The sequence below is a fragment of the Scleropages formosus genome, chromosome 1 (assembly GCF_900964775.1).
Source record: "Scleropages formosus chromosome 1, fSclFor1.1, whole genome shotgun sequence".
In the NCBI taxonomy this organism is placed as follows: Eukaryota; Metazoa; Chordata; class Actinopteri; order Osteoglossiformes; family Osteoglossidae; genus Scleropages; species Scleropages formosus.
In genome coordinates, this window is record NC_041806.1 from 38,689,889 (window position 1) to 38,714,475 (window position 24,587).

The 24,587-nt window shown below is 40.9% G+C and overlaps 1 protein-coding gene across 1 annotated transcript; it reads left to right on the forward strand.

The window, feature by feature from the left end:
• The first annotated feature begins 15,421 nt into the window (after positions 1–15,421).
• LOC108929206 (melanocortin-2 receptor accessory protein 2A-like) lies at positions 15,422–24,145 on the forward strand. Its single transcript, XM_018743567.1, has 4 exons — positions 15,422–15,485; positions 15,922–16,058; positions 20,929–21,028; positions 23,731–24,145. The coding sequence occupies exons 2-4, from the start codon at positions 15,950–15,952 to the stop codon at positions 24,143–24,145; spliced, it is 624 nt and encodes a 207-aa protein (XP_018599083.1). The 5' UTR covers positions 15,422–15,485; positions 15,922–15,949.
• The last annotated feature ends 442 nt before the right edge of the window (positions 24,146–24,587 follow it).

The following is a 24,587-nucleotide window of genomic DNA, read 5'->3' on the forward strand; positions in this document are numbered from 1 at the left end:
TGTGTTAAATGTGTCTGGCATTACATGAAGAGAAATGGAGGGAGCACAACTGCATCATGGGAAGGAGAAAAAGAAAATGTGTTCTGGATATCAATAACTGAAACATACAGTGTCTATGTGAGCCCAGGTAATTTATTAAGCAAAGCCAGTGATTGGGTTTATCTGTACCCTCAATGAACTTCTACATTTCTTCATTACTTAGCTAAGATTACGAGTTTGGATTTTTCTTACGAGTCAATTAAATGCCTATCGTCAATTCTGCACAAACTAATTAGCTGGACAATGTTAGTCTCGTACTATAAATACAACACCTTTTAAGAATTTTTTACACATCCTAATCAGATTGCCTAAAAATTAAACCCATGAAATGCTAAAATACTTTATTTATTACAACAACAACAACAACAACAACAACAACAATAATAATAATAATAATAATAATAAAAAACACAGTGCTGAAGTAAGCAATACCAATGAAAACATTTAAAGGCAGGGATACTGTTTGTCAACATTACATACATGGGATAATGAGCATAACTGAGTATAATGAACGTGATTGAGGTTGTAGGAAGTATTGCTAAAAGCTCAGGGCGTATGGCTTCATTGCACCATGCCAATCGGTTCTGATGATCTTCGTTCCAGAACGTCAGTTATCTCTCCCATTTAAGGACAGAGCAGCGAGCACCGAGGAACACGGAAAACTGTGCGCGTGCATGTATGGTACACGCGACATGTCCGTATAACATCTACGAGTGCGAGAGGGAACTTGTTCCATCATTTTATATCGTTAACTTGACTTGAAAAGAGCCGGAAAAGTAAGGAGAGCAGTTCCTGTAAGCCAAGTATTTTCAAACGCTCTTGGCTTCTATGTGCTGGTAAAAGGACATGATTTCTTCGAAGGGCTTTTGTCTGCGAGGAAACGTCGCGTGGCCAAGCTGTTTTCTATTCCAGCAGGCCTGCGGAGTAGGTGGCCATATGAGAGAGAGTCTTGGTGACGTAAGGAGTTAAGCAAAGTTTATGTTTGCCAAGGAATTCTGCAGGCTTCACTCTGCTCAGCGAAGAAAGCGTCATGCTGCAGATGGCGAGGAGAGCGCCATTATAAACACTTATGCAAAGTTTATATTAGCCTTGGAATTTTTAACCTTGGTGTGACAGGATGGGGCCGGAATATAACGGCTACTGCAGCAGTGGAGCACGCCGCAGAGTTAATAAAGCTAATAGAAATACACGCAGAGACATTGCCCGCTTCTCTCTCTCTCTCTCTCTCTCTCTCTCTCTCTCTCTCTCTCTCTCTCTCTCTCTCTCTCTCTCTCTCTCTCTCTCTCACACACACACACACACACACACACACACACGCGATGCGCACACTCACACGCACAAAGAATCCATGTATCTTCAGCACAAACAGATAAAGGGAGGAGTCAGACGGCAGCTCTTTTCCAGGATTTGCTCGGCCCTGCTGAGACGGGGACAGATGTTTTTTTTTTTTCTTTTTTATTTTATTTTGTCAAAAGAGAGAAAACGAGCAAAATAGAATGAAAGGGAGAGGCAGACCGCGCTCGCTCAGTCCCGCGCAGCTCCGAGACTCTCGCTGAGTCCCAGAAAGCAGGTTTCACCTCTGTGGACTGGCGCAGGTGTCACCGCACTCCACACGCCCTTCGATCCCAGACCATCCGAACCCGAGCCCATCTGACGGTTAGAGTTGGTCAGTAAACCCCTTTCCCGATCCGCTGATATACACACCTGTCATCTGTCACTCTGGGGGCCGCCACTCTGGCCATTGTCACCAAACGTATGTCAGGAATTACAGCTCGTCCTGCTCTGACTCTCTCACTTTCTCTGCACTTTCCTCCCGGCCTCTCTGACCCCAAAGATCACAGCGCTGGGCCTGTAAGAGTGTAAACGTATTCTCATTTGCTTCCATTGTCCTCCCAGAGGAGGATTAACAGCTAATTATGTCGGGTCACTCCTCCAGATGGCCTCTCAGACATCCCTTTGTTCGCTCTCACCTCCCGCACGGCCCTCTGACCCTGGGCAGCATTTCCCCCGACGGAGCTGGAGCCCCGGCCCCTGGCGAGACGTTTGTTTTAGGGCACGAGGACCCCCAAGTGTCCATTGTCGCATGCATGGCTAAATCGCATGAATACAGAGATCCCAGCGAAGAGGGTGGCCACGCTCGCGATTTTGTATTACACACCGTGCTCCTCGAATCACCAGATGGCTCCGTACATCCATACAAGAAACAGACATTCACTTCAATGGCTGTAATGCAATCTTTTTTTTTTTTATCTGATTATCGCTCGGGGAACATAATAGACAGGAATCAGAGAGTGTCGGTGTGAAAGGAATACAACCGAGAGAATCTGAATACTCTGACTCCAGACACCTCACGGAGCGTCTCCGGGCGGCGGTGACGCGGTAATGGAGGTCCTCGTCGCAAGACCCTTCTCCAAGATCACATTTCAAATCCCCACTGAAAGGACAGCCCAGATGTGGGCCCACGGAGAGAACCGGAAATAATACACATAATACATATCAAATCCAGTGGGTGACGGGACACAGGGCTATGAAAACTACAGGAGAATATGGCTTTGCATATATAAGGATGCAACGCAGCTGACAGGCCAAACACCACTTGAATTATAGGAAATGAACCTTTATTATTTTGAAAACCGAAGCCTCTGCATCATTCTAATACCTCTGAAACAAAGATGCTGAAACATCTTCAGTGAAAAGGACTGATTTGTGTACCAAATTACCATAATACAAAGAATAGAGTTTTCATAAAAACACAAAACATTTTGTTTTGTAACAAATATATTCTCTTCAAAGACATGAACTCCACAGGTAATGGCATTTCATAAACTGCCACAATATACAAAATGAATTATTTACTGTTACTTTCCATGCCTCCTTATATCTTCAATAATAACCTAGTAATAACACAGGTATGATGTGATTTCATCCAAACCTTCCAGTTTCACCAGTATGTTCAACTGAGAAAAACTGTGATTAGTATCTTGCACAACTGGAACGTTGAATGAAATTTGAAAACTTTGCATAAAAATAGCAATTTCCAATTTTAGTCAAAATGATGTATAAGGGTTCAATAGGTTCAAAATTTAGTGAGCAGTTTTGTGAAAACCAGGGCTGATTTAAATTTTTATACAGTAGAACTGCAACAGTTTTTCTTGCTTAAAAGTAGTCAAAAGATGATTTGATTAGCCTGAGCGTCACCCAACACGGTTGACCTCAAGTATACAGTGCACAGCTGATCTGATTGGTTCTGTTTGTCACATCCCATAATGTTGTGTTAGTCCCCCCCCCCCATGAATCACTGTCCCTTATTGATGTGGAGGGAAGCAGTGGTGCAATATTCACTGCCGCCAAGTCTATGCAAGATCATGACTTACGGAGCAAAGGGAAAAATCTGATTGAGCAAGAGATGCAAGAAGTGTGAAAGCAATTCGGTTTCCTAAAATAACAAGATAGCTATAAATACTTGATTGTGCATAATATTTTTATGGTTTTTGAAATGGACCCAACATTTTCTCTATATGCTGCATGTCTGTCCTGAGCAGTACAAAATTTTCGTTTCAATGCAGAGCCAGGGGGTATTGTCACGCTCACGAGCCAGACGACCGCACCTGCCCTGAATCAGAGCAGCAGGGTATAAAGGAAGCCGTGCCGGCTCGCCTGGTTGCGGAACCTCATCGAGTCCACCCACTTATCCCATGACAGCAAAAGAACCGCGCTTACCTCCTCAGCCTTGCAGTTCTCCTTCATCCTTTGCCCTTCGTTCTCCGTTCGCTGCCTTCCCGGTTTCGGATCTCTTGCCTTGCCTAATCGACCTCAGTTCCTCTCTCGTCCCAAGAACAACTCCTGCGCCTCGAACGACCCGTGCCTGTCCCCGACTATGATCCTGGTTTGCTCCTTGTCTGCACCGCAATAAACGAACCCACGATTGGGTCCACACCAACTCCTCGGTCTCCCGCCCTCGTCCCTGCCAGGTACAAACAGTATGTCAGACTATTAGTTTTTGCTTTAGGATACTGTCTACTGATACCTTGCCCAAAATCTCATTAAACCTGTGCAAATATGTTGCCTGTTTTAAACACTTCATTTACAGAGATCCGAACGTGACTAATTTAAGCCCTCATTGGTGTATGAAGTGTGTCGTTGTGGAGATAAAAAGGTTTAAATGGAACTAACAAAAGATGGCACGTATTTTTAATTCTTATGCCCCAATTAATAGGAAATGAACTGTCCCGTACCCTTGGAAAACACACACACACACACACACACACACACAGATAAAATGCTTAGAGGCCAAGCATTCGTCTTGCTTCCCACACAACAGTGGCCACATCTCAGCGCAACATATTCCTTTTGGCGGTTTTCCCCGGAGATTTGTCTGATATGACCCCTGTCCCCATCTTGCCGCTGGAAGGGTTACTGGGAGGACTCCACATAAATTGCAGTTATTGATCTGACATGACAAGTGAACTTCGGGGTGGGGGGGTGTCACACATTCTCGCTGTGAGAAGGACAGCAGTGCAGAGGCCAATAGAACAGGCAGGGCTGTGGGCACAGGGCGAACTTGGCATCGTGCAGCTGGAGAAAGGTCTCACACTGCTGGGAGTGTGTCGGGGTTGTATTGCTGCACTGGTTAGCTGGCTACACCTTCCTTTAGTTTACAAAAATAAGCAAGGAATTAATCTAATTCAGTAATAATGGAATGAGAAAATATGCTTAATTATCTGTTTAGATACTGGTTTACAGTCTCTGTGCCTAGGAAGACCATTAATAACCAATCTAAATATTGACACACACAGAGTGTTATTAACACATGGTAATGGAAACATGCCAATTTATATTACATGCAGAACATTTGATTTTAAGGTTAACCATTTCGTTTGACACACTGAATAGTATAGTATGTAAAATTAATGCCGCATTTGATTTAAAAAAAAAAAAAAAAAAAAACACATTGGGACAAAAATGTGCTGCGAGGATTTGACCTAAATGCATAAGTATCCAAAACCGTTTGGAAGGAAAAATTACAAACAAGAAGGATGCTCAGCTCTCAACTATATATGAGACAGAGCTACTTTTTCTGTTGCAGTTCAGGCTTGTCCTTCTGGGCCAGAATGGAAACAGCAATGGCATTGTTAAGAGACAGGGAAAAAAGCTATTCTGTCCAGCGGCATGTTAAATTGATGCGTGACTTATCAAATGCAATAGGGGATTAGTTGCTAATAACCTGGCAAACGATTCTGAAATTGTAATTATCTACCCTCCACTTAAATCCTGTTAAAGTGACAGAGATATCATCCAAGGAAATGACAGCGGAATTGTTTTTTTTAAGTTTATAAACAATGGGTGAAAAGACTACAGTGCTGCAGGTAAACATTTTAGATTGTTATATTATAAACTGACTTGCGGTCCATGGAATTGTTATGTTCTAGGTTTCATGGTTGGATTTTTTTTTTTTTTTAAATTAGTGAGGAGCTCATAAAAGTGTTAAAAACAAAATAAAATATATTCATTCAGACCTGGACAGATGAATTGAAAATAATGTTTTTGTGTTGAAAAATTCAGATAAATTAAGATTGTCATAACTTAAACTATGAGTTTAAGCAACACTTAAGATCTAATTTTTGAGAAGGTGTTTTTTCCTGTTTTGCTAAAATTAACATTTTAATAACATTTTCTATTCAATCTGATCCAAAATGATAATTTTACATATTGAAGCACATTCCTCAAAGGTACTGCAGCAGGGCCCTTTGTTTTCTTAACCACAAGGGAAGGTATTCTCAAACAATTGTGCTTTGCTCCTCTGTGTTGTTGAATTTTTGATAATATTGAATACAAATTTGAAAATTTTACTTCATGTTAAAATCACACACACACACACACACACACACACACACATTGTCTGAAGCCGCTTGTCCTGAGTGGGGTCATGGCAAACCGGAGCTTAGCCCAGCAGTACAGGGAGTGCAGGGCTGGAGGGGGAGGGGACACATCTAGGATGGGACGCCAGTCTGTCGCAGGGCACCCCAAGCAGGACTCAAACCGCAGACCTACAGAGGGCGGGACCTGGCCAAACCCACTGTGCCACCGCACCCCCATGTTAAAATCATTAGTTTAATAAAAATTGAAAATATATAAATACATATACATATTTTCTTTTGTGAAATAAAAAGCAAACACAACCTGTGCTTGTGCTGTAATTTATAATCGGCTATTATGTGGGGCGATATGGTGGCACAGCGAGAGGCCGTAGGTTCAATCCCCAATCAGTCTGTGTGGAGTTTGCATATTTTCCCTGTGTCTGCGTGGGTTTCCTCTGGGTGCTCTGGTTTCCTCCCACAGCCCAAACACATGCTGTTCAGGTTCCCCCATAGTGTGTGAGAGAGAGAGAGTGTGTGTGTGCTCCACTGATGTATGGATGAGTGACCCAGTGTAAGTAGTGTATCCAACAGCGTACGTCACCTTGGTGAATAAGGTGTGTGGGCTGGTAACACTACATGGAGTTCATTGGAAGTTGCCTTGGAGAAAAGCGTCTGCTAAACAAATAAATGTAAAGTCAGATCGGTGCTGCCCCCTTTAGGACACGTTGCAAAATTACAGGTAGACTTGAGATTCGTGAATTATGAAGAAATTCTGCCCCCTTCTGGTGAAGTTATGTCGTGCCGCTCTTTATCACCCCTTATTTCATTATTACATTTCTGTAATTTTCTATGGATAACTCAGCAGCTTAAATTTGGAATGAGTTTATCAACCAATATTTTTTTCCCTGCCTGGAATTTCCACTTGCATTTCACCAGAGACAGTCACAAATGTTGATATGTCTGAAATTAAGTGTCCTTCCCTGCCTATCAAAGCTCCTCTTCACCCTCACTCAAAATCAGTATTCACAGCACCACCTTTCCAGGACATGTGTGCACTTGAGCAACATGGCAGCGGTTAAGGGCCTGGATATGATTTATTTGAACCGAGACAGATTTTTGAATGATTCTCTTTCTTTATGATGCTCAGAAAGATGTTTTGTCTGGAGCAGGAAAAGAGCCAGTCTTCAGAAAAGTCCAAAAAACCATAGAGGAATATGAAAATTGCAACTGTTTCCTTTACGCTCTTTCTTGGTTTCAGCAGTAATGCGTGTAGAAATGTTCCAAATGTTCCTGCTCTCACAGCAGATCGATTAGGTCTCAGCAAGAAACATTCACTTCCACTAGTCAGTTGCCAAAGTACAGACCAGGCTACAAAGTAAGACACTGCAGAAAGAAAAAACACTGCTGAAAACACTGCTTGTTCTTACCATCCCAGATTCAATTTAGAAACCGTACTGTGATTGATAGAATAGTTGTTCAAACCTCGTGATATTTTAAGTGTTTTTGATCCAGTCTTTAGTCTGAAACAAATCCTTGCTGAGATTAAAAAAAAAAAAAGAAAAAACTTCTTGTAAGACTGCAGTTAATTTAAAATAAAGGCCCACCAGTCAGCTCTCTGTAAAGACTGTCATTACCTGAGGCTCTCAAAGTGTCATCTTTCACATGAAGTGAATGGCAACGAAACCCTCTGGTGATACGATGTTGGTGTTAGCCTACATGATAAGTTATTGTAAGTATAGTTATGTTAAACTATACTCTCTGGAGTCCAGTGCAATGATTTTTCGACTTCGGTGTTTAGATTACTCTGTGCTTCATCCTGAGTGTGAACACAAACAGGTCGGTATTTTACTTATTTTTTTTAAATGGACTTGTCTAAATATTTAATTCATCCTATAATACAAATTTAAAGTGCAGCTATTAACACTTGAATCCCCAGTATAATGACAGAGTAACCTTTTAGTTCTAAATAAACACATTTTCTGATATCATGATTATATCATGATCATTGTAGAATCCAAGGCACAATAATGTATTATCATATGTTCTTTGCAACAGGACCAGGTTTTTAGCTGCAACAAGATTTTACTGCAATGTTGCCTACAGTAGATAGCCTAAAACTGCATCAGCTCATGTTGTCTGCCTTTAGTTTTCAGCAAATGGAAGGATGGAGCTTTAATCCCAGATTAAAGATAAATCAAGTAAAAGAATGAGTTATGATAACAAATAAGGAGATGAATCATTAACCACTGATGTAAAGATGGAGGTGTGCAGTTTTTGGGTCTCAAAATTAATTACTATTTTTCCTTTTACAGTAACAGAATATAATACAGTACAATAAAAGTGTTGCCCATGAAGCCCTGGCCTCCAGTGCCACAAGGTCCATCTCACCTCCAGGTGGCAGTATAAAGTAAAGAGAATAAGGAAACGTGTGTGTGTGTGTGTGTGTGTGTGTGTGTGTGTCTGTGTGTGTGTGTGTGTGTGTGTGTTTCCTGCTGAAGATCAGGAGGCCTGTTGCCATGTTACTTTGAAAGGGCCAGTTACACTGCACTTGTTTTCAGTGCTAAATTACACTGGATCGGGACCTCGGTGCACAATCTGATCCATTTTGCCCTTTCTCACTGAGCTCATGTCCCAGTCACATCCCATGGGCTCAAAACCACCAGAGCGCCGATTGCCTGTGAACCTCCCACTTGTAACCTATCAGTGGTACAAGATGCTTTGACTGTATAACTTGCTCCATAAATACTGTTTGGTCTGAGAAGAGAAGAGAAGAGTGTGTGTTTTCCAGAGCCTTCTCTCATGCATGTCTTTGGGTGTAAACATGGGGAGAAACATGCAAACTCTACATGCCCTGAGGTGGACTCAAACCCCACACCTACCAAAGGGCTCAGGAATTGAGGCACCACCAAGTCCCTCAGTGAGCCCAATACAACCTGTGCAAGATGTTTTTCCTGAAAATAGGATCTTTGTACCCTCCCTTTTTCCCTCTTTACCTCCCAAAGAAGTTCTCCATTAAAGCTACCCAGGAAACTGCATTTATACAGAATTTTGCTGAATAAATAGTTGCACAGTTACAATTTCCAGTGTCCTGTGTACTTACCTTAACTCACTGATAAAATTTAAAGTACAATCAGAAATCCAGAGACCTAAATATTTTTTTAAAAATAGCAAAACTTGTATTTACTGTTTCATATCACCGCATGACTGTTTGTTCCTTTCACCTTTCAACAGCTTCCATGTTTTAAATGATTGTACCTGTTCTATATAAATCCAGTATGTATAGGTCTAGCAGTCCTACCAAAGGAGATACGACTAAAAGAGCTTTTCCTTTATTTTCTCAGTTGGTTAAAAAAATAATTATCCAATCCTCTTTATTCTCTACATAATGTAAAGCAGTAGAGATAAATTAAGTAATTATAAACTAATTATTCTTTCTTGCTAATGTATTCAAACCTCTTTTGAAAATGTCCTTTTACTCACTGCTAATGAATCATGCATCTGCACGTTCAAGATAAACTGTTCTTCTCTTATCTTCTTATTTACAACGAACAATAAACAACCAGTAATATGCTGGTTTTACCACCCCATCCCGACTCCCCAAAAAAAGTGAGCCTAATGAATAGAAAGCATCCTTCAGTGCCACCATCAGCTTCGCCCCAGGAAAGGGCTCACTGTGTTAAAAGGAAAATGTAGGCTTAATGGACAACTACTTCAGGAGGTAAGGAGGAAACCCAAACATCTGTTATTTTAACAGTTTGCTATTACTGCTTTAATGGTTGCCTGATTCATCGCTCTACTTTGACTGTTTTAAGCAGAATCCATATGCTTCAGGCTAGGAGCAGATATTGCTCTTCTTGGTTGTGAGTTATTTCATTGCACCGATAATCACACCTCTACATTTCATCTATGCTCTTGGAAAGAAATAAGGCTCATGGGAAAAATAACCATGACTGTGCATTACTTGCTTGAAACTGGGGCCCCCAGTTTTCACTGGTTTTCTAGTCACTGAGCACAGCAAAGATTCCTAAGTGGTCTTAATTTATGAAGCTAGATGGCAGGACTGGAACTGTTAATTCCCAGCACAGATGTAACACAGAAGAGAATGTCCTCAGTTTGCACCAGCTGATGAGTTTTATTTCCCCTGCCTGGGTAAGTAAACCACTTTTTTTCAGTCTATTATAAAATGAATTTGAAAAATAATGCTTATTTAAAAAAAATAAGAACTTCTCCCTCTCTCACCCTATGTCACTAACAGTTTGTCCTTGTCAGGGTCCCAGTAGTCCAGAGCCTATCCTCGAATGACTGGGCACTTTGCAAGGAGGGGTAGCGCCTGATTCAGATGCCAGTCCAACACAGCAAGAACAGTTATATTTTCCTTAAACGTGGTATAACAGTAGCAATACAGTTTCCCCTAGTTACTCCTGTACTTCACTTCTGATAAAAAAGGCTTTGGTCTTCTTTGTGTAATAAAATGATGTACTGTAGAGATTACAATAGCAACCAACCACCAGTGGGGAAAAAAGGTCTGATGAAGACTGGAAATTGCAGAAGGCAAATTAGCTGAAAGTCCATGAAGTCTGTAATGTCTACAAGCCTATATTTTTCCCTTAGGATCCACAAGAGAAGTGTGTGTGTGTGTGTGTGTGTGTGTGTGTGTGTGTGTGTGTGTGTGTGTGTGTGTGTGTGTAATTTAATATAAAATATACACTTATAATTATAAATATAGACTCTATAAGGAGACAAACATTTAACTCTTGTTGCAGTAGCACCACATTTCATAGTTTCACAGGAAATATAAAAGTTAGAATAGAAAGTTAAAGAGCAAGAATAAACAGTAAACAAGACTGTAGGAGTTTCTCAACATCTACAGAAACATCTTCAGTAGCACTGTCTGGAAATTGTCTGAAAAAGACTACCCCAGAAGGGTATACAGTCAAGGGATGTCTGATATGAACGTTGAAATCCAATAGGTATAAACATTTAAATGCATATAATAAAAAGCTTGGTGACTCATGGAAGTATCAAAAACATTGCTGCAATAAATGGCAGTTCATATATTAGAGACACTGAGACTGCTTTTTCCATTCTCCATTTGGCATCAATTTATGGAAATGTGTTTTTGACCTTCATGACAGCATCTGAAAAGTGTCTTTCTCTTTTGCCATTTTATAGATTACTTGGTGAATTTCACAAGCCACAAAGGAAAATTATACTCAGATATAATTATACTGTATGTAGTGTTATGTTTGATGGAGGTAAATGCATTTTCAGAAAATCTCTTTAGAAACTCAGTCTGAATACATGGGAGCACAGCAGGTATATTGGCATCACCTGTTCATTATTACCTTCAAAAATTAATATTTCAACTAAGTAAACCCAACTGCAATGAAAATTAAAGCACAGTAACCAAAACATTTTTGGGAGAAGCCCTGCCCATGATCTGGCTGATTCATCTGCTTGTGGAACTGTCTTGATGGAGGTGAAAGCAGATTGCAATGGAACCTACCTCCCAGTCAGGGACAGAAGCTGCTGGTGCCGGGGAAGGAGAAGGAAAACAAGAATACTGCCAAACAAGCACAAACGAAGGATGTATTGGCATTTATACATCTTTCGTGAGTGTTCAAAAGGCCAAATGAAGGTTAAATTTTTACAGACTCACTTGTACAAAATTGGTCTTCTTCACAAGGCTTTTATAAACTCCAGAGCTATAGCAAAGCATTTTCAGAAGGCAATCTTTCAGTTTTCTGGTTCAGGTGGAAAGTACTCTTTCCCAGCAGGCACCCCCCTATTAGTCCTGATGCTCGCAAAAAGGAATGCAGTATTACTGCCCAGCAACTTTAAGGAAGGAAAATGGCTGTGGAAGTCGGTGTTTTTTAATGCTCGCTTTCTCAAGAATAGTTCAATTTTGCTTGTCTTGATTGGACTAAGTCATTTGGGTGCAGCTGTGGCATTTTATCATCCATCGGTAAGAGCTATTACCAACAGAAGCCACTCTGTAAGTGGCTGTGGTATTATCAAGGACTGTAGAATTACCCTAGTAGTGCCAGGATGGGAAAAAAAGGTTTAGTGGTGTCAAGGGTACGGTTATCACAAACATCACACAATTTGTACTTGTTCAAAAACGCTGAAGTACAAAGAAGGTGGGAACAAACCAGGGCCTATAGAAAATGCTGGATGTCCACTGAGTAATTGAAAAAGAGTAATTTTCTTCTCACAGCCAATAGGGGGAAATGGGGTAAGATGAGCCAGTAGGTAAGTTGACCCACCCCCCTGTATCTAGGCAACTATGCACATTTCCTGTCATGTGACCATAAATTTAAAAAGCTTGGATCATTTCTATCTGGCTATAATGGACTGAAGCACATGGGAGAAGAGGAAAGTATTTTTTGACACCAAAAATTGTGTTTTGCATGCCAAAGTAAATTTTCTGCAGGCCAGGTGTAATGTCTATTATTTTAAAGTAAATTTATCCAGGTCTAAAACAATGTATTATACATATGTGCAATTTAATAATGTCTAAACCCCCATGGATAACTTAGCTGAAGATTGGCCCAAATTGCTACACTCAAGCAAACAAGGTGGTAGCTATGGGGCAAAGTGAACCAAATGCTTTGGGGCAAACTGAGCCGATGGTTAAACTTAATTCCCCCCAAACATGATTTATAATGTTGACGAAACCGGTGTGACAACATTGCAGACACCGAAGCAGGTAGTGGCAGAAAAATAAAAGAAGCAAGTGGAAGCCATTTCGTCTGCTGAAAGAGGAGATCTTGTGACTGGCCTGTGCAGTCAGTACAATTAGGAACACAGTCCCTCTCATGTTTATCTTCCCAAGAGTTAGATACAAAGACCACTTCATTACAGGAACACCTCCAGGATCTGGTACTTCCACCAGATCTGGCAGGATCAATAAAGACACCTTTGTTGAGTTTCTTGAACATCTGGTTCAGCACACCAAGTGCTCCTCTGACCAGCCCATGCTGCTAATCCTCCATAACCATGAGGCACTGGATAATATAAAAACAAAAAGTATTGTCATGCTCACAATTCCACCCCACACTTCACATCGCTTGCAGCCTCTGGGAAGTGTGTTTGTGGTCCATTTAAGACCTATTGCATCAGAGACATCTCAGATCTGTCAGTTGGTGACTTTGTAATAGTTAATTTTGCCACCAAATGTAGGAGTTACCATTACTTTGGCTTAGTTGAGAGCCTTGAGTTTGACAAAATGAGTGCAAGATTTTTTCAAGAATCTGGGACAGAACTAGCAGTGAGAAACCCACCTTAGCATTCAAAGAAAATAATGGGTCATCTTTTCCACTGAGCAATGAGCTGATGAAGCTACCTCAGCCTCAAAAGACTGGTGGAACTGCATGAAGGGAACAACAATTCATATTTCCTTGTAACCTGGATAAATGAAACATTGAATAGTTGTTTTTGTTGTGCAGTGCTCTCAAACCTCTAACTGTGGCATGTGTGTTTGTTAACCTCTAGTGGTTTGTTTTCACAAGTTCAAAACTGAAACTGTTCGTTAATTAAATTATGTTCAACTTTAAACTTAAAAAGTCTGATGGTCAATTTACCCCCAGATGGCTCAACTTACCCAATGACTTGGATCAACTTATCCTTAACCTGGAGCAAGCTAAGCCACATGAGCACTTTTTTTCAAGAAGTCATATTTCCAAGGCTGTTTGCCCTGGATGTACACACACACACACACTTTCAGAACCGCTTGTCCCATACAGGGTTGCGGAGAACCGGAGCTTACCCAGCAGCACAGGGCGTAAGGCCGGAGGGGGAGGGGACACACCCAGGACAGGACGCCAGTCCACCGCAAGGCACCCCAAGCAGGACTCAAACCCCAGACCCACCGGAGAGTAGGACCAGGTCCAACCCACTGCGCCACCGCACCCCACTGCTCTGGATGTATTCTTATAATTTTGGTTAATAGCAGACATGCTGAAATATATGTAGATGTTTTTTTATTTTACTTCTTTCTCATTGTTCCTTGCCTAGAGGGCAAGAAAAGTAAAAATTGTGTCATTCTATCCCGTTCTGCCCTATACATATCATTAGAGCTTCTTAGTAAAAAGCTTGATTAATGAGATTTTGATTACTTTAAAAGTATACAACTGAATCCAAACAGTATTACAGCAAGTTATACTACATTATGATGTAACTGACTGCTGTAAGTACTGATGATCAAGAAATCCTGCATAGAATAGTGCAGGAGTTCAAGGTTAAAAACACTGCCATGTTTGAAGAGAAATACTTTTTGAAGAGAATTGGACTGTCATCTCGAGGAAGAGGTGCACAGGAGTCAGAGGTCTGAGGGTTGCATCTGAAAAGTGCTCTTCAGTCATTTGAAAGTGAAGATTTCTCAAAGATCCTTTGTCTGCGTGAAGAACAACAGCAAGGTTTTAAGGTGAAATGCTTCTCTTACAGAGAAAATTTCTGTATTCCATATTCCTTATTTTTGCAAGATGCACAGAGTGCAGAGGACTCCTGGGCAAAGTACCACATCAGCTGTAGTTTTATGTTATTTACTCTGTAAGACTGTCACCTGAGTGCCACTCAGATGTTTAAATTTATTCATTTAGCTGGCATTTTTTTTTCAGAAATGACTTACAATGTTCAGGTGCTAACAACTATACATACCCATTTATATAGCTGGGTAGTTTTTCCTAGAGCAATTTTGGGTAAGTACCTTGCTCATGGGTATTAGAGCAGAAGGTAGGAATTGAACCTGCAACCTTTGGTTCCAAAGGCAGCGGCTCTAACAATTATTATTAAAAGTGATAAATTAATAATCAATTTATTTCAGCTGTTTGTCCCATTGAACTCGAAGTGACCGAAATTCAGTACCTGGTGGCGTGCGGTACAAGGCCTGGTCTACAGTACAGTATATACTGTACGTATAGGACTCTGAGCAAAAAGTTTTTGTCAAGTATCTTTTTGTAAGCGATGTATTTCAATGAAAATGTGGAGTACAAAGAGAGTGCTTGTCAGGGTGCAATGAGAGGCAGGCGCTAAGTTGAGACTGCAACACCGCCACGCCGATTGCGGTCTGGGGCAGAGGGTGGCGCGCGCTTCCTGCACGAGCTCCGCCCCTTCTCAGCCGAAGCGACCCGCCAACGTGACATTTCCTCCGTCACCACGAGGAACTTGAACTTTTCAGTCACTTTTTTTAAGCGAAATTCCATCCCCTGACGTGTATGAGCCACTTACTGTCCGGTTCCCCGCGACAAGTGTGACAGTCTTGCGGCGGCACGATGCAAATTTCCCGGGGCAAAACGTCTGTTATCAAGAAGCGACCCTAATTAATAACCGGTTATCTTCTGCTGAAACAAACGAAGTCAAAGTCACTCCAGTGTTGTCCGTTTCGTTTCTGACGAGTTATTTCTCGAATCCTCTTGTAAAATGTGCGTTTCGCGACGGTGCCAAACCCCGCGCGCTGTACCCCGTGGCGCACGCGCGCGCGCTCACACACTAGCTCGCTCTCGCGCATTACGGCGGATCTGCGCGCGAACCCGGATGCTGCAAACGAGCCTCAGAAGCGCCGGTATCAGCTATCAGACCCGCTTGCAGGTAATAAAGTGAAGGTGCACAGGATCGGGTTTTGCCCGGGTTTTTATTTTTATTTTTTTAAATTTCTTTTTATTTTTGAAAAATTTGCAATTCAGGTGTTCGTGATTTTGGGGACTAGAAGCTCGTGGGTACAAATTCAATTTGCACAGCATATTGCGTTTTATTTTTTTTTATATTTTTTACTTACTTGTGCGAGTCTTGTTTCATAGTGTGACAAGAAGATACGCACGTATTATTGTATATATAGTCTTCTGCACCTTAGCCAGTGTAACTCGCTCAGTAGGTTGGATGGCGTTGACACACCACGCCTTCATTTGACCGCGATGCAAGAAGAAACGTGGTTTATTTATAGAAATTCAATTTTGAAAGGTGCATATGAATTCTCATTCCAACACTCCAACGCTCTGTCTCTCTGTCTCTTCCTGCTGCTCTCCAGCTTCGGCGACTTTCGAGAAGCGCTTCTCATGTCCGGATCCCGCAATTCCAGCAGCGGCGCAGCCCACTACGTGTGGGAATACGAATATTATGACGATGATGAGCCGGTGTCCTTCGAGGGTCTCAGAGCCCACAGATGTGAGTGATGCTCATCATCACCATCATTATGATCATCGTTGCCTTCATCATCACATTTAATCCCTCTGGTGTGATCTCGCTACGCTTTCCGCTTATTTACACATTGACTGGGCTGAATATAGATCGCATTGCTTAGTAACTGAAGAAAAAAAATAAAAAAAAAAATAAACAGCTTTCAAGGTCTGAGTAAAATTGAAATCCCCTTTTAACGATATGCATAAGGCACCGACAGACACTGGATGCGTAATTAAAAAAAAAAAAAAACATTTACTCCAAAGTTTTAAGACGTTGCGCAGATGAGCACAAATTTCATCATTAATCATTGTGAAATACAGTATCTGATGCAATTATTAGTCAGATGAATCGAGTGTCCTTGAAAATACTGCTTTCTTTATGTCCTGTAAAAAGGCAATAAAACATCAACATAGACTTATGCTCTCAAAAGTTGGGTAACAGTCTTTCTGTTTGTTTACTCTATACCAAAATGTGCATGTTTTATAAAATAATATATAAAGTAAACATCTCTGTTTGAACTATGTATAGAACAGATTAAGCAATATGTAACATAAAGTGCTAATTTAGAATGCCCGGGTGGGGTGGGCAGCCACTAGCACTTGGACCCCCAGGGGTTTTTATTTCTCCATTTACTTTTACTTGGGAGTTTATTGTTCCTTTCCTTCGTTGCCAGTAGGCATACTGATAGCTTTAATAAATGCATTGTTAATGTATTACACTAGTCTGTAGTCAACTGTCGTCTTTGTTTCCTTGCTTGATGCTTTTGTTCAAGCACTCTGTGTCACTGCGTGAGAAGAGCACTCTATAAAAGTGTATTGAATTTTGCTTATATCCTGAGTGATTCCTTTGGATTGTTATGTTTTGATTGTTACTTAGCTAATGCCTTTGCCCAAAGTTACTAACAATATTAGATAGTTAACTTTACAGTGATTCACAAGTGTGTACAGCTGGCTATCCATGGATAAGCACCTTCATCAAGGGTCCTATGGGATTTGAAACAGGGAGCTTTCTGTTTACAAGCTGACAGCTCTAACCGCTATACTACGTGATGATTATTCATTATATGGGGACACTACTGCAAGACACAAAACTTAAAAAAACAAATGTTTCCCTGTCATTTTGGAGTGCTGAGGCTGATAAGTATAAATCAGCAGTCAGATTTACTTAGTGGCTTTTAAGATGTGATGTCTCAAGTGGACAAAAGATCAAGAGGATTTGCCCAATGCAATCTAACAGTCCTTCAACTATTATTCCATTCTTCCTTTGTACTTGTTATTGTGTCATTTAAGTGGTCTTCCAGCCGTACTCCTGCAGCCATGCAGAAATAAAATAACCCTTCTCTGGACACTGCAAATGCTTATATCACAAGCCCCCTCATAGTCGTTTATTGTGTTCTTCTGGCAGTCTAAAGTGTTATTTCCAGCAACAACTCAGTAAATGACATAAGAAGGAGGCATTGAGCCACATTTAAGATAAAATTTAAAGACTTGAAAATGTCGATAATGTTTATAGTTTGTATTTGGTGCAGGGGGTGCGGTGGCGCAGTGGGTTGGGCCACAGTCCTGCTCTCCGGTGGGTCTGGGGTTCGAGTCCCGCTTGGGGTGCCTTGCGGTGGACTGGCGTCCTGTCCTGGGTGTGTCCCCTCCCCCTCCGGCCTTACGCCCTGTGTTGCCGGGTAGGCTCCGGTTCCCCGTGACCACGTATGGGACAAGTGGTTCTGAAAGTGTGTGTATTTGGTATCTGTATATTTTTAAATATTTATCACTTTGATTTTGTACTTCTATATGTCTCAGTAAGGGTGAAAAGGGAACATTTTTCCATCTGTCATTTATGTTATAGCTAATACAGGTATCCCCCATTATACAGACCTAATTCATTAGTGAAAATGGTTCATGTACCAAGAGTCTCTAAACCAGATGGTCTTTTCCCATTATTATTATCCCCATTCCCCACTATTTCCCATTATATATTTAAATGGGGAAACACCCTCCAAAAAATTAAAAATAGTCTCAGGAAATAGTCATCAAAACATTTGGATGATGAGATATTAAAAACAATTTTCACACACACACACACATTTTCAGAACCGCTTGTCCCATACGGGGTCACGGGGAACCGGAGCCTACCCGGTAACACAGGGCGTAAGGCCGGAGGGGGAGGGGACACACCCAGGGCGGGACGCCAGTCCGTCGCAAGGCACCCCAAGCGGGACTCGAACCCCAGACCCACCGGAGAGCAGGACTGTGGTCCAACCCACTACACCACCGCACCCCCTTAAAAACAATTAAAATGGAAATTAAGAGACTAAATTAGGGCTGAAATTTTATTTTTTTACAAAATTACTGTACACTAAGTACAAGTAACCATTCAAAAGGCAGTTACACTACATTTACATTTATTTATTTTGCAGACACACACACACATTTTCAGAACCGCTTGTCCCTTACGGGGTCACGGGGAACCGGAGCCTACCCGGCAACACAGGGCGTAAGGCCGGAGGGGGAGAGGACACACCCAGGACGGGACGCCAGTCCGCCGCAAGGCACCCCAAGCGGGATTCGAACCCCAGACCCACTAGAGAGTAGGACTGTGGTCCAACCCACTGCGCCACCACACCCCCCTCTATTTTGCAGACACTTTTCTCCAAAGCAGCTTATAATGGTTACTATGTAGTGATGTATTTACAACATTTTCTTCAAAGAAATGTACATCTTAGAGAAAAATACATTGAGTGCATTACATCAACAGAAGGAGAGACTGGATGTAGACACATGATTCTAGAATACAGTCAATTTGTTACATACCACCATGCATGAGTAGCTACATATAGGCTTTTCCATTATTAAACTGTGTATAAAAAATTAGTTAACAAACACATGTTTATCAAGCACTTACAAGATCAGGGGAAAAGGAAGTCTGAAAGGGGTGTAAAGAGGTATGTGAACAAAAAAACATTGATAAAGAAAACATTTCTCAATACTATAAAAAACACTAGAAAAACAAGGTAAAAGAAGGTTAAGAAGAGGTTATTATACATTGTTGAATAGTCTGTGTCTGGTTGGTTCATGACTTTTAGATCATCGGGGGAAAGTCTGCGCCTTGTTGGCTCACATCTTCTATATTATTCGAGAAAACTACCTCAAACATCCGAAAAAGAACCTAGTACTTGGAGCAGTTTGTATACAAAACAAGGATACAACTTTTATAAGGCTGTTATACCGAAAATCTGTAAACCAGGAGTTTGTTTATTGGGGTATACCTGTATTTTCTTCTGAGAAAAACTAACCTTTTGGTTTTCAGTTCAATAGAATTAACATACATGGGTAGGGATTAATTAGAAAAAACTAACTACAGGCTCAGCTTTTTTTTTTTACGATGTGTTTGAGATACGTGGAATCAAACCTCTTTTCATCTGTATAAAAATTATATGAGCAGGGATTTCACTGGCTATGCAGAGCACATATTATGTCCAGGTTTACTTTTTAGAGTAGTCACATTTATGATGGCTAACCTGCACAGATGATATTACAAAGTCCAGATTGCGGGCTTTGTTGAAGGGGTTTGAAAACCGTTCAGATAGCGGAAATTTAGCACAATAACTATGGGAGAAAGAAAACAGAACTAACATCTTCTTCTGTGCTGAGGGACATGCACAGACAGCTGTGTTTATAGGAATGAGAAAACATCTTATAGAAATGAATAATGTTCTGTATGGAAAGATTTTCTCTTAGATTTCGCATCTAGTCACATCACAGAATTTTATCCTGTTGCGTTAATGTAGTTAATGATGCATCTCACCTGATATAGTTATGAACATCTCTGGTTTTTTCAAAGGCTTAATCAAAAAACACAAAAACAAGTTTTTAAAATCATTTGCCAGTGTGAAATCTTTGTAAGCAGGACTTTCACAAGACTCAGAATTCTCAGCACTTCCAGGTCCCTGCACAGCCTCACTTGGCAGATTCCCCGAATCCTGCTGTAGCTAACAATCCTGTCAGGTTGTTTACAATGCAGTCTGACTAGAGTCTCACTGTGTGGTTTCTTAGGTTAAGGGGAAGAGATTACAGAAGGTTGGCTCAGCAATTCACTCTACTTGTTATCACCGGTGTGGGGAGGACAAAACTTTGGCGAATGAGGAAGCAATGCTGGAGATCTTGTGAAGATCAGTGTGATCAGACCATGAGAAGTCTTCAAGCTGTAGTAAAATGCCAAAACATACTGAATTATATCTCACAGTTGACTACGAAGAGGAATTACTTTTTCACACTTATGATGCGCCTTCCATTATCTTCCACACCAAGGAAATGACAGTACTGGCATACTTTTTCTCTCTCAGGCTCCATTCATATATTGCTAGAACTGATGAAATTTAATGCCAAAAAGATAGAAAAACCGACAAAATTGGGCAAATACTTTTTCGCAGTAATGAAAAGTTGATTAAGGCTGTTCTGTTCTATGGAGTCTGAAAAGAATGCTGTTCCACGCCACTTGTTCCCGCAGCTCAATTAGCTGATGGGAGGCCAGTGAATGATATTTATTTTATTTGCAAATGAGATATGAAAAGTAAACTATAATGACCTTTGTTCCTCTGCACAAATGCAACATTTATGAGCAATCGGTTTTTCTGCTGCATCATCCTGTCTCTGTCTGTGTGTTATTTTAGTCACACCCCTGTTTTGGTCCATCTACTCAAGCTATTAGAAAGACGAACCCATCAGGTTCATGAGATATCGTCACATGACAAATATCTGGTATGACAGCAGCTGGTGCCAGTGTCTTCTAGTCCTTATTCAGTGCCTCCTTGGACAGGGTGTGCTGCACATTGGGATGTGACACATACCTGACTGTGTTTCAGATTCGATTGTGATTGGCTTCTGGGTGGGCCTTGCCGTCTTCGTGATCTTCATGTTCTTCGTTCTCACCCTACTGACCAAGACAGGGTCCCCACACCAAGAGTAAGCCTCTGACTGTCGTCGTTACATTCTTGTGTGCTCTCAGTCATCAGCAAATCTCCAATCCCTTTGACAGCCAAATTTACAATTATGATTAATTATAACTGTATCCAGTTCGTTTGCAACACTGCCTCCTGAAAAATGTACTGGGTGTGTTACGGAACTTAAACGAACAAGGTATATGTGAGAATAATTTAGAAAAGACCTCCCGTGTTCTAGAGAAGAGATTGTAGAATATGCCCAAATTACCTTTTCTAAAACCTGAAACAGAAGGCTGCATCAACAACTCTCACACACAGTCAATAACCACTTATCCCGAGTGGGGTCGTGGTGAGCCAGAGCATTACCTGGCAACACACGGTGCAGGGCCGAGGGGACACACCCCACATGGGACACCAGGCCGTTGCTGGGCACCCCAAGCAGGACTTGAACCCCAGATCCACTGCATGGCTGGCACTGGCCAGACACGCTGCGCTCTCCATCAGTAACTCTCCATCTCATTTAATATATTTTTCTCATTCAGAACCCTGGACAGCACCCTTATCAGCTAATCCCTTGTAATGCTACTCACATGAAGACACATGGTCATGTATGTCATTTATGTACCAAAGGTCAACATGTTTGATGAAAGGGGTGAATAGCAGAGAGATCTAGACTGATGTAAAAGACAAAGATTGTGGTTTCTGAATTTTTGCTTTTTCATAAGGTACCATGTTCCCTGTTTTCATCATTTGCTTCATCCATTTGATTCCTGCATACATGCTTGTCTCTTGACAGGAGTAATCATGTTGGCATACAGACATGTTAGATAAGTGGTAGGTGCTGCCAGTGGATGGAAGAGTCATCCATTGAACGTTCAGTCAATATTCTGGATATCCTGGACTTAAGGTTGAAGAAGAAACTGTCAACTTAATCCTTCTTTGTTTTTAGGAATATGCAGAACTAATGGCATTTCTGTAGAATGATTTTTTGCCCTGTTAGTCACAATCAACCTTCATGTTTTTTTCTTTTTTTTTAATGTACCTGTTCCACAGACTACATTTAGTATATGACTACATATTTTGATAAGGATGGTTTAAAATTTCTCTGGTTTCTCTGTGTTAAGTAGCATCACTGCAGTACTGTTTTTCTCATATCAGTGGTTTGGTACCTTTACAATAAAACCCTGCATTTCAGTCATTCATGGATGCAATAATTAGTTGCACACTTTTATTCTTTCTGTTTCAAACTAGACTAGAATTGAAGTTGACTTTTCTCTGTCAACACTTCTAGCTAAGTCATTAATTATGTTTTATTTTGTAAACTCATGAGCTATGCTTCGGAGAGAACAGCAACAGAGGTCAAAACGGGATGTTTTTTTCTTCATGATTTTCTCTTTTAAAAATCCCTTGACCAACACACTATATGGGCATGGTTGATTTCTCAGCAGAGCACTTAATATTAAAAGAAACCATCCTAGTCTGACATTCTTAAGAGTTTGTATACTGCTTAGGCAGTACACATATAATTGTACCCTTACTGATGAGGGTTATGCTGTTTGCACAGATATGAATATGTTAATCTGCAATGAACTGTGTAATATTTTGTAAACAAGATGAATTTCTTTGGGCTCAACTAAGCAGTTAAGGGTGAAGAATATGTCCCTTTAACATACTGCAGTTGATGTTCTATTGAGTTTGAGTTTTGGAATTGACTGATGAACATAACTGAAACCCAGAAAGACAACAGAAACAATGCAGCTTCCGCATTCGCCTTGGTTCAGTCAAAATAATTAAAACAAACTAAAATATGCAGAGTTAAAATATATCAATTCAGGTTCTTTTGAATTAAAGCAATATCGTTATTGCAACATAGACTTATTTTCCAGTTCGGTAAGAGTGATCATTCACTATGTTTTAACTTAATAGAATGGGGTGACTGCTTGTTTTTCTACCCTTGAAAGTGCATTTTGTAGAATAATTTTAAATTTAGATGAGAAAACTGACAGCATCACAAAAATCTTCTTCATAAGAACAAAGAGTACATCAATTCTTTCTTTATGCACATACAGGATGTTAAATAGATATCCATCAACAGGCATTATATAGAAAGCTACAAGGTTGCCCTAGAGAGGCATTCTATTTAATCAAGAACAGCCAGGAGAAAGATATTTGTATTCATTATAAAATGTTTTCAGAGTTTTTGAGCTATGAATGAGCTCTAAGTGCAGTTTCACACAGTGCAAACATAACCTGACTTCCCTATATCACAAAACTTGTAGAAATACCTAGAAAAAAAAGCATTAAATGAAAGATACAGAAAATATTGATTTCTGTAACACTAAAGATTGCAGTAGAGAAACAAAAGAGACTGATGATCAGATTTATACTCTAGATTTATTTTCTTAAACAACGACATACTCAGACAAGCACATGCCAGAAAATTCAAGTTTGCCCTCCAAATAACAATGCAGTTTTTGTGATACTGGTAAGATTAGGGGTATATTTGACTTCTACAGCAAAATGATAGGATTTTATTGTTTGCTGAATTTAAATGGGTATCAACACATCTCTGAGTATTGTAGAATCTGTGCCCCCTACATTTTGATCTTTTTCTTCAAAGTCTCATTCCTCATCATCTCCCTTCCTGCTTCATTCTTGTTGTCTTTTATTCTTGTCAACTCCCTTGGTGTCCTTAGCTAAGCCCTTTTCCCATGTCTGGAACAGGAATCCTGATCCATATGAGAAAGCCCATCGTCATACCAGCTGCGCTGTGGACATCAGTAACCCTCAGGACTTGGAGAACCTGGCCTGCTCTCGACCTCGGCTAGATGAGTCCCGCTCACTGATCCACTGCTTCCTCCAGGAGGAGCAGCAAGCCGGGGCTGGGCTGGGGAGTGGCAAGGCAAACACAGGAAATGAATGTAACTTGAGGGACTGCAGTGGTTTTCTTCTTCAGGAAGCCCAGAAAGGGCAAAGATCAATGCAGGATGCTAGTGTTTTGACACACTTCGACATCCCCAACTTTGTGAACTTGGAGAACAGCTTCACGCTAGGTGACGATGACCTGCTGTTGTGTGAGCCGCCAATAACCCTGGACAGCAAGAGTCATACCTACAGCAACCATCACATAAATAGCTGATGCCTTGGCCATTGCATTGCATTGCCTTCTGAAATTTTGGTCTACTGTGACCTCATCAACACCACCTAATCATCATATCATCAATTTAATGCTGTCTTCCTGAGCAGCCATTTATGAGCAATCATAAACCTATTCCTATTAGCAGATTAATCAGTTTTTCCTTCTGCAAGACGTTAAAACTTCACATTGAACAACACCCAAACAGTGCTCACTTAAATCCAAAATAAACAGAATTACTTCCAGCAGCTAGATTTGTGCACCACTAAGGTATTATGGATGGTATTTATATTCTCTTCCTGTTGATCATTTACAATAGAATAAAACTTTTTCAGGCCTATGTGTGTGGGTGGCATGGTTGCACAGCAAGTAGTGCTGCTGTCCTACAGAACCTGGGTGATGCAAGAGGATGTGGGTTTGATCCCTGCTCGCTTTGTGTGGAGTT

Coding starts and splice junctions, on each gene's coding strand:
- LOC108929206 (XM_018743567.1), top strand. CDS start 15,950: ATGTCCGGATCCCGCAATTCCAGCAGCGGCGCAGCCCACTACGTGTGG. Junction 16,059..20,928: donor GGGTCTCAGAGCCCACAGAT/GTGAGTGATGCT, acceptor ACTGTGTTTCAG/ATTCGATTGTGATTGGCTTC. Junction 21,029..23,730: donor ACAGGGTCCCCACACCAAGA/GTAAGCCTCTGA, acceptor TGTCTGGAACAG/GAATCCTGATCCATATGAGA.